Source organism: Amblyomma maculatum, chromosome 3 (genome assembly GCF_055883805.1).
Source record: "Amblyomma maculatum isolate TAMU_Amacu chromosome 3, ASM5588380v1, whole genome shotgun sequence".
NCBI classification, from domain to species: Eukaryota; Metazoa; Arthropoda; class Arachnida; order Ixodida; family Ixodidae; genus Amblyomma; species Amblyomma maculatum.
The window spans coordinates 46,949,082-46,959,870 of NC_139346.1; the positions used below are offsets into that span (position 1 = coordinate 46,949,082).

Genomic DNA, 10,789 nt, shown 5'->3' on the forward strand with positions numbered 1-10,789 from the left:
CAGGAAAATGTTCGTGACATGCTTGCACGCAACATCATATGCCCATTGTCCAGTTCTTGGTCACCGCCTGTTGTTGTTGTGCTAGTGCAAAAAAAAAGCCGGTTCAGTTTTGTGTAGATTTCCGTGCTCTGAATAGTATCACTCACAAGGATGTGTATCCCCTCCCACGAATTGACAACGCCCTCGACTTTTTACAAGGTGCCCAATTTTTTTTCAGCCTTGACTTAAGATCAGGCTAATGGCAGATCTCCATGCATGAAGATGATAAAAGGAAGACCGCTTTTGCAACACCCAACGGTTTATACGAATTCAATGTAATGCCATTTGGACTCTGCAACACTCCTGCTACGTTCGGGCGCATGATTGACACAGTTCTCCGCGGCCTCAAATGGAAAACATGTCTCTGTTACTTAGGCGACATCATTTTCTGATCATTTCAGTCGTCTCGATAAAGTTTTGACAGCTCTTTCCAGTGCCGGCCTACAGCTAAACACGAAGGAATGCCATTTTGCATTGAAAATCTATTAGTTCTTGGCCATCTCGTAGGCAGCGAAGGAAATAAGCCTGACCCTGAACAAAATCGCTGCTGCGCTGCACTTTCCCCACCCGACTAGGGTCAAAGATCTCCGCAGTTTCCTCGGCTTGGCATCATACTTCCACAAATTCATCCGCGATTCAGCCTCTATTGCCTCACCTTTACATGCGCTTCTTCACACCGATATGCCTTTCGTCTGGTCTCTTGCTGCGAAGAAGCATTCGAAATTCTGAAGCGTGCTCCGACTTCGGGTCCTATCCTCTGCGATTTTGATGACAAAGCTCCGGCTATTTTGCACACCGACGCCACTAGCCATGGCATTGGCGCTGTCCTTCTGCAACGCCAAGACATCTCTACAGAAAATGTTGTTGCCTATGCACACCGAACTCTGACTACTGCGGAACAAAACTGCACTATTACCGAGCAAGAATGTTCATCTGGGCTGTTCAGAAGTTTCATCCTTACCTGTACGGCCGTCACTTCACGGCCATCACTGACCACCACGCCCTATGCTGATTATCCTCTTTGAAAAATTTGTCCGGTCGTCTCGGGCGGTGGATCCTCTGCCTTCAAGAGTACGACTTCACTGTCACTTACAAATCGGGCAAGAAGCACAAGGACGCCGACGCTCTCTCTCGTTGCCCTATTGCTTCGCCATCGCAACACATGTCCTCACATTCCTCTCCTGTCCCAACGGAGTCACGCGATTTAAACTCTACAGTTATCCACTCTTTATTTGAGCGCCGCCTCTATTGCTCCCATGCCAGACATAGACTGTAATCTGGCTCACCACCAGAGTGCTGACCCTTACTGTCGAAAGCTGATTGATGGTCTCACCGGTGTTATGAGACCTCCAAATGCCCGTCTTTGTTTTCGGCTCAAACATTTCAAGTTACAGAATGGCACATTATTTTGGCACAACTACAGCCCACTGGGCCACACCTGGGTTCCCGTAATTCCTTCTTCCCTGCGTCCTCAAATTCTACAAGGATTTCACAACGACCTTACCGCAGGTCACCTTAGATACCACAAAACCTACGACCGCATCAAAAGTCGTTTCCTCTGGCCTGGCCTTTCAACCTCACTATTGAAATATGTAGTGTCTTGCATCCCTTGTCAACGCTGCAAGCGGTCTACGTCGCCTCCTGCCAGTCTCTTACAACCTCTCCTATGTCCTTTCACGCCTCTCAAGTCGTCGGAATAGACTTATATGGCCCCCTGCCCTTGACTCCAGCTGGCAACTGCCGAGTCGTTACTGCCGTTGACCACCTCACCCGATACGCTGAAGTCGCACCACTTCCTTCCACCTCCGCTTCCGAAATCGTCAACTTCTTCATCCACACCATACTTCTCCACGGCGGCCCTCGCCTCCTCCTTAGCAATCGTGGTAAGTCGTTCCTCTCCACCGTCCTTGCCGCAGTGCTTCATGCTTCAGGCACAGTGCACAAAACTACATCTCCTTACCACCCTCAGACCAATGGTCTCACTGAACACTTTCATCGCACCCTTTCTGATATTCTATCCACCTATATTCACCCTCAGCACAACAACTGGGACTCTTTACTCCCCTTTGTCACCTTCGCCTACAACACTGCCGTTCAACAAACCACCACCTACTCTCCATTTTTTCTTGTTTATGGCCACCACCGTACCTTCTCACTCAAAGCATCTTTCTTCTCAGTTTCCACTCCTTCTGCCGCACCTTCCCATGAACAGTTTGTGTCTCGTATCACCCACTGCCGTGATTGTGCCCGCCTTCAAACTGAAGCCACTCAAGCTTCCAGGGAAAGCACATATGATACAACCCATCGCTCAGTGTCTTTCAGCCCTGGAGACGAAGTGCTACTCTGGACATCTACTCGCATCCCCGGCCTGTGTGAAAGGTTTCTGAGCCGTTTTATTGGCTCGTACACGGTTCTAGAACAAACTTTTCCAACTATCTCATCACACCTGCATCGCCTGTTCGCGATTACCGGTGTCGCGGCACTGACACCGAAGTAGTGCACATGTCGCGTTTTAAACACTAACTGCCGACCTTAAGCTATAATTTACGACCAGGATGGTCGCTTTCGTTTTGGAGGGGGAAGGTTGTAAGCAGTGTGAGTGAACTTCATCTTCATCTAAGTGTAATCATTATCAAGTCGTGGGAAAAAGACTAAGTGGTGATGAGCTGGGGCTAGTCAGTAGCTGCTGCTTCGGCTTATCTGAAATAGAAAGGTGAATTCGCTGGTGCGACTGTCTGCCTCACGAGATATATATATATATTATAATGTAATGAGCACCTTGTTCTCCCTGCATTTGTTTGCTGATTAGCCTAATGTTTGCCATATGGGCCTTGTTTCTGAAAGCCTTGATGTCGCAGGTAGCGCCCAGCTCCCACTCTTCCTTTAAGTTGACATTCCACATGACAGCTGAGGACCACCGACAAGGGTGGTTCTGGTGAGCACCGTCAAGTGTAGGTTACACGCCACACAAATATTGAGCAAACTTGAACACTGAATAACCACTATTGTAGCTTAGTTGATAAGAGTACCAGACACTATATTCGAGGTTCACAGGTTTGTATCCCACCAGTGACCTGTGGTTGTTTTTTTTCTTTCTAATCAATTATTTACAAGATTTTATTGGTATTTCACATTTATTGACACATACACAGGCACACACACAGATCAGTTAGACTAGCTTTTTACTCGGTTAACATCTGGTTGTTTCGTTCTTCTACCTTCCAGACTGTTACCGTCATCATTGATTGATCCTTAAAGACCTTGAGCGGGCATTATTTTTGGGGAAGCAAGGACTAGTAGAGAATGTTCATTGTCGTAGATTTTTTATACAATGGAAAACAAACAAAAAGGCATGGTAACAACATTGCAATACAGTGCATAACAATAGAACAATGCAAAAACCAAATGGTCAAGGGCACCAGTGCATTCATGTCAGCATATGCTTACACATTAAGGCGGTTTATAGAAGCACAATATGCACAAAGTAGTACGCAGACAAATGACAGGTCGTATATGTTAGTAAAATTTGAGAGAGCGAACAAAGCAAAACTCACTTTTGAGGCTACGCAGACAAATGACAGGTCGTATATGTTAGTAAAATTTGAGAGAGCGAACAAAGCAAAACTCACTTTTGAGGCTACAGTAAGGTAGTTAAGAAAAATTTAAGTCAAAATGCTGCTCATTTTAATTTAGCAATTTGGACAGATATTAACAGTCTAAATTTCAAGTTCAGACATTCCTGGACTATAGATTTCGGAATCGAATTCCATTCATCAATGGCCAGTGGCAAGAGAGACCTATTGAAGGTATTTGTGTAGCCTGTTATTAACCTTTTCAAAATTGGCCAACGGGCACTGCCATATTGGAGACTGGGCTGTGCTCATAACACAGAAAAAAGCTGCGGATTCTGCGGAAGGAACCACCATCGGCCTGAATGTTTCACGTTTGGCCTCAGACCTCAGACCTCCTGGAGGCCAAACGTGAAACGTTCAGGCCGGTGATGGTCCCTTATTTTCATAATGTGTCACACCATATGAAGAAGATAGCAAAGAGGCATTCTATCCCTAAGCTCTGCTCCCGCACGTGCAGTGATGGGCGTCTTGGCTGCCAAATCAGGCACCGAACTACTCATGTTCTTTGCACCATTGGAGTGGTGTATTCCATCCCACTTTCCTGCGGGAAAACGTACATCGGGCAGACTGGCCGCTGTATTAATAAGCGACTGAGGGAGCATGCGCTAAATGTTAAGAAAGATGACAAAGGTGTTCATCTCGTGTCCCATATTCTTGCTTGCGAGTGTGCACCGCGATTTCATGAGACGACGATTCTTGGCAGAAGCAAAAATAAACACGCGGTTGGCACTTGAAGCTTTTCATATCAAGAAAGAAGGCGAAAACTGTATTAGCGATATTAGCTACAACCAATGGTAGCTGACGGTAACAAACTGGATTCCAAAGGCAGGAAAGCGTAGCAGGGGGAGGCAGAAAGTTAGGTGGGCAGATGAGGTTAAGAAGTTTGCAGGTGTCAAGTGGATGCAGCTAGCACAGAACTGGGTTAGTTGGAGGAATATGGGAGAGGTCCTCGCCCTACAGTGGGTATAGTCTGGCTGATGATCACGATATGTAGAATTTTTATAGCCTTTGCCTATTACCTTATAAAATGAGTTGGAAGCTAATGCTGTATTTTTATTACATAGTCTTTGGGAATTATTATTTAAAAACTGTGGTGGTGAAAATTTATAAGTTGATTTGTGTATGCAACAGGTCAGATTAAATTTGCAGAACGTTTCATTTTGTTCTCCCCCTTTCCAACAGAGCAGGAGAGAGGCAAGATCAATTCACAATTGTGCACCTAACTGTAATTATGACTTGGTCCGTTATGAACACTATGCACATTAATGCTTACATGAGCACCACCGAAGCACGTCGGGTAGCTCTGCTTGAGCAGGCCAAAAGCAGCTTTGTAGCTCTCGGTGCTTTGAGAGCTGTGCAGCAGGACCGCTAGCGGCAGCGCTCCAACCACGGTCGCTGCAAGCACCAGCGTTACGCTGCTTTGGGACTCATCGCATGAGGCTGTGCTGTCGATGAATATAATCTTCTTGGCAGAAGTCAGCCCTTGCGTCCTCTTCATTATTTGGGTGACTATAAGAGCTGCCCAGCTGGTACCATCTTCAGATTTTGTGATCCTGACATCGATCCCTGCGAAAGGTGACACGTGCTTTTAACCTTGTACTATCGACTGTGTCAATGCTTCATGTGACGTAACCAGAACACTATTTTCGTACAAAATAATAGAGACCTTTCTTTAGATCCAAGCAGGGAGGTAGAAAATAAAAGCAAAATGCAATGAGAAGGCAAACATTAATTAAAAACATGAAATAAAATTGCAGTATACGACAAATGCATTTTCTAAAATATGCTATAAAGTTTGTTGCCAATGGTAATCAATACCATTTGTAGAGGTAGAGCTTGCCACTCGGAAATTGTTCTTAGAAAGTGAAACTTCAGAGCATTAGTATGCATTAAGTGTGGTGTTCATCTGTGATTATGATGACAACAATTTCTGAATTTTTCTAAACCTTTAGGTAGGTATATACAGGCCAAGAGAGATGCCTAGTATGGCATGATTTCATTGTGGAGAAAGGGTAAGGCTGACAGTCACTGAAATGAAGGAAAGCATTAGGGAGAATATTTATATCATCTCCTAATTTGTGGTGTTGATCAATGCAATTATTTCTTTTGCCTGAAAGATAATTTATTAGAGAGTAGAAATGTGTTCACAAATGACTATATGGGGAAGGCAGCAATTGTGCGAGAACCGCCTGTGCTTCTGTGATATCAGGAGCAGTAAGACCCTCTTTGGTCCCACCCTTGTTGTGTAGCAAATGGCCTCCGTTTAGGTTATTTACTTATTTTTAACCGGAAATAATGTGGTGCCTGCATTAAATTAACACATGAAAATAGAATGAAGTGTAAATAATAGGTGGTAATGAGAAATTTTATTTCGGATTCTCAAATGAAAGCAGTAGTAAATACAGCATGAAAAGAAAATTATGTAAATATTCTGAGACACAAAACATTGCTGTTATACTACATGACAAACCTGTAAGCTTCAATTCCGTGTGTAAGAAAGACTCCAAAGCATAATTGCTATCTGGCTAACACTACGACCCATTACTACAGCAACAACCAGATAGGCAGGGATATTTTTGAAGCTTACTGCATTGCTAAGAAGCCGGTCACATGTGTAGCATAACAGTCTTTTGTGTTACAAGGAAATGAGATAGCCTTCATTGATAAGTGCCTTTCATTGCAGCATAATCCTTGATGTTTTGTTTTGGTTTCGCACATTTCACCGTATATACTTTCTAATAAATCTTAAGTTGTTAGACAGCACCCGTGTCGTCCTCTCCTTTGTCTCTTTTGCACTTTTCCACAATGTGAACTACTTTTAACCCACCCAATACAGTTTACTGTTTATCATGGCTTTCCACACATAATTTTTAAAACCGATTTTTAATAGGGCGCCCTTGCTGAGCAGATATGCGTATATAATTGAGGGCTTTGTAGAGCTGTGCATGTAACAAAAGTCAGAAGTCTCTGGAATCATGGAAAACACGCAGAGGAATTTCTTTTTTTATTTTGATAGTGTGGTTGATTGAATTGGGAAGTTTTTCATAAATGATATTTTAGATGTCGGATCATTAAACAGGACACAAAAAAGACGAAATAATTACTGTTTGTGCTATCCAGGAGTAAGGTTTCACTGCTGGCAAACAGTTATCAAGCTAATGACTGCAAACACCTTTTATAGGCTATTGTACACTTTCTTTTATGCCTTGTTTGCACCGTATCATTCTTATGGTGCATTCACCCTTTTTTTCACCTTCATATCACGAGATTTTGCATTTCACTTAGTATAAGCCATGTTCACCTTATCCAGCAAGTAACATGGCAATCATATGGTGTCTATGAGGCTGTGAGAAATTCATGGTTTTGAATCTTAGCCATTCAATCTTTTTTCTGGGGTATTTTATGTGACGCAGTACAAACACAGACATGTCACTTTATATTGCTCCTGCCAACTTAACATGTTATACCCACTATCAACTCTCACAGGCTAGATGCATGCTCATGACAAGTTTAAGATATGAAAATATTCACTGCAGCTTGTAACGCTAAAACATTAAATACCACATGAAACCAGTGGGATTTGTCTACATTGCATTTTCATGCACCAGGCCTATTACTATGTTAGCGGCTCCTGTGGCAGGCACAATGTTCACGAGACAGAGAACTGACTGTTTGGCCTGCAAATCTCAAAGTTCCAGGTATTGAAAAGTGGAGACTAACATGGCCATTGCTCCGAAGCTTTATGGTTAAAGCCTGACGTGGCCTCTAGAAGGGAAAAGAAAACTGTAATGCAACCTCAGATGTCGGCCTTTCCAGGCTGCAACAACGTTATGGATTTATGCCCTGAGGCTATAAAATCGCAAAAAAAAATTTCTCCATCACATAGTACTGTTGAGCATATTGCAACTTACCGTTATGAAGATAGGCTGGTGCCTTTTCAGCCAGCTTAGTCAAAGGATCTGCAGTACTGCCAAAGTGTTCCTTCCGCCAGACCCGGTACCAGTTGTAGACTGTGTTGGCACTCGGGTTTACAGCACCACTCGCCAGTTTTTCTAGCCCGTCATCCTCTACTTCCAGCTTTCGTTGGTGTAGTGCTATGGCCTCTGCTGGGCTGTGGCCATCATTAAAGTAGGAATGAAATGCTGCCCGAGTGTCAGACGTGCTCCGCAGCAACCGCAGGCCATCCGCGCAGTCAGTAGCATGACTATGGTCATCCATGACCCTGATGACAGCAGGCAGCGGCACAGTTCGCTTCAAGAAGCCATCCCTCTTCTTTGTGTCCTTTGTGACTTTCTTGACTTTTATGTCAACGAAGGCTGGGCAGTTTGTAGCGTTCCGGCCAGCAGTCTTGTTGCGACTGCTATGCTGGCATCTCCACCTTTTGTGGAATACAATCCTAGGGAAAAAATGGGGGGCTATAAGAATGGCTTCGAAATAGTCACAAGCAAAAGCTATGGGAAGTATGGTTTGACATGCTTTAGCAAGGTTGTAGAGGGGGTTTGCATTAGGGGGATGCTCAAGCTTCACCTTAAGAGGTAAAAAGCAAAGCCTCAATTGCCTGCGAAGTTCTCAGCGAATAACCATGCATTACACCAGTGTTGAGTGCTTTATGGTACGGTTAAAAAATATTCTTATAGCAGCTGTCCATAGGCCACTATTAGGATACAAAACCCAATTTTTTGAATTAATGAAAACTTTGTTGTCAAGCCTCCATTCAATGCAAGGAGCCTTCTTAGTTATGAGTGATGTGAATATCAATATGCTTGGTGAAGATTCATCTTCTGAGTGCCTAGAAACCATACTTCGCGCTTCCACTTGTTCGAATATAATTTCCTTGCCTACCCATGTTACCGATACCGGTGCCACACTTCTAGATATCTGCATTACCAATTGTACATTGTGACCAGTGCTTATCAGGTGTGCTTTCCCTTTATATCAGTGACCACATCCCAGTTTTTACATGTATCCCGACATGTATTAATGACGTGCAATTTGCCTCTTTCACCGAAACTGGTCATGTACGCTGATGACACAAATATTTTTTTCTCCGCACAAACCTTTACCAAATTGAACACTGTCATAAATAGTTATTTGAGCAAACTTTGAATGTTAAAAATCCTAAATGTATTATTTCGAGCCTCATAACAAAGTCTGTGACACTGAGCTAGTCCTACACTTTCAAGGTGCAGCATTGCAGTGTGTGACTTCAGAAAAATTTGTAGGCGTCTGGTTTGAAGAAACCATGTCGTGGAACACACATGCTAGCAAGTTGGCGATAGAATTAAGCAAAACAGTTGGCTGTCTCTATAAGCTGAGAGGATTACTTCCAGTAAAGCTCAAAAAAGCAATATGTTTTGCTAATTTCTACTCTAGTCTTTCATATTGCATTTTAGTTTGAGGAGCTACAACCATCCATAATTATAATAAACTAGAGCGGCTACAAAAAAAGGTGCTACGAATTCTTGACAACTTTTATGGAAACCCTAGCCAGCTATTTACTGATCGCTTGTTTACTAAACATCATATGCTTAAAGCAACTAAATTATATGATTACAAACTGTCTTTCTATATGCATAAATGTACCCCTCCAAATGATACACACATCCCTTGCATGCTTACAGCTTACGTAGGGAAGTAAAACCAGTGCCACATACACGAAAAAAAATTACGGCCGGGCCACTCTTGACTACCGCATACCATCACTTTATAATAAACCTAAAGCCCACATTGACTTTACTGCTCCACCTAGCGCATTTAGACACGAATCAACAAATTTTATGATGAGGCAATGAATATTACTGTGATGTTCATATTCATTTATGATATCTGATGTGTGTATAATTCTTTAGGAAGTGTAAACGCTGCTTTTGCTCTCATGTTCATATCCATTTTTATTGTGCTGTGAAATGCACTGCGAGATGCTGCCTGTAGGCCCAGTCAAGCTGTCTGTGGTAGCTTTTTCCATGGGGGACCCCCGACTTGTAGGTTGGAAATAAATTGGAAAGTAGAATGCCCCACCACTTTTTATTATGCTTTTTATATATTTTTACTTTAAGTGTGTTTTGGGGGAAAGTAAGGTGCAGGTTTTCGGTGGGCATCTGCACCAGGTCATACTGCCGTTTCATTCTGCGATTGTTAATAATAATAAGTGGTTTATGGGAAAAGAAAGTTGCAGTATTTGTCTTTTTCTGTGGACACCTAAAAATAAAAATTAGTTTTTGGCGTAAGAAAAGTGCGGTATGTCCACTCAAGGTCATTTGGATGATGCCAGGCGAATTCAAAGTTGCATCCCAAGAAGTAGAGCTTACAATCTAAAAATATAAATTTACATTCCAGCATAACTAAGCAGACTTTTGTTTCAATTCATATATTAGAAAAATGATACATTGAAATTACACTATACTCATTTATTCTTCATTTAAGAAGCCACATTAACTTGTGCATTATGATGCTGGGCCATCAACAAATTGAATGCACAGATACTATCACACAAAATGAAACAACCAAAAACTTTCAGTTCAGTAGAGAGAACATTGGGTGTAAGCAAAATTAGTTAATCAAGAGAAAACTACAAGGAACGAGCACATGCCAAGTCAGGTAGTAAAATACCTTTTAGGATCGGCCACTTCCCAGTCGACTACCCACGACGTACTCGTAGCATTGCTGTAGCTGCTCAGCCACTCGTACGCGTCCCCATCAGTTTTGAGGGCGACACGAAAGCATTTGACGTTCTCTTCTGCTGCAGCGCACTACGACAATGAAGCCGGTAATGCAGGCAAACAGTTCAGCAGAAGCCAAGAGCGCGCGTACGGCGCTACACGAACGAAAAATTCAGCAGCAGCCCGAAGCGTGCACAGTTCAGCAGAAGCCAAGAGCGCGCGTACGGCGCTACACGAACGAAAAATTCAGCAGCAGCCCGAAGCGTGCACACGCGACGTTACCCGGCAGCGTATTGACAAACCATATCCCGTAGGAGCACTCGAGCAGACGACGCTCTGACGCGCAAGCACGTGACATAACGTCACTTCCGCGAGTAGCAGCGACGCTGTTTCTCCCTAGCGCCTTGTGACGAGACTACTCATGGTTTCAGTTTCGTTTCATGCAGGGCTCGCATTTAC

The 10,789-nt window shown here is 43.3% G+C and overlaps 1 protein-coding gene across 1 annotated transcript; it reads right to left on the reverse strand.

Annotated features, from left to right (window-relative positions):
- Positions 1–710: 710 nt before the first annotated feature.
- On the reverse strand, positions 711–8,569 carry LOC146194700 (uncharacterized). The gene is made up of 5 exons (XM_084596620.1): positions 8,559–8,569; positions 7,583–8,067; positions 4,945–5,237; positions 1,810–1,945; positions 711–742 (listed from the first exon to the last, which is right to left on the reverse strand). Exons 1-5 carry the CDS (start codon positions 8,567–8,569, stop codon positions 711–713), a joined length of 957 nt encoding a protein of 318 aa, XP_084452746.1.
- Between the last annotated feature and the right edge of the window lie 2,220 nt (positions 8,570–10,789).

Excerpts from the sequence above, each read along its gene's own strand:
- LOC146194700 (XM_084596620.1), bottom strand. Across the intron at positions 5,238-7,582 it reads ACCAGCCTATCTTCATAACG|GGATCGATGTCAGGATCACA; the intron begins GTAAGTTGCAAT and ends CACCTTTCGCAG. Across the intron at positions 1,946-4,944 it reads CGTGCTTCGGTGGTGCTCAT|GACGGTGGAGAGGAACGACT; the intron begins GTAAGCATTAAT and ends CACTGCGGCAAG.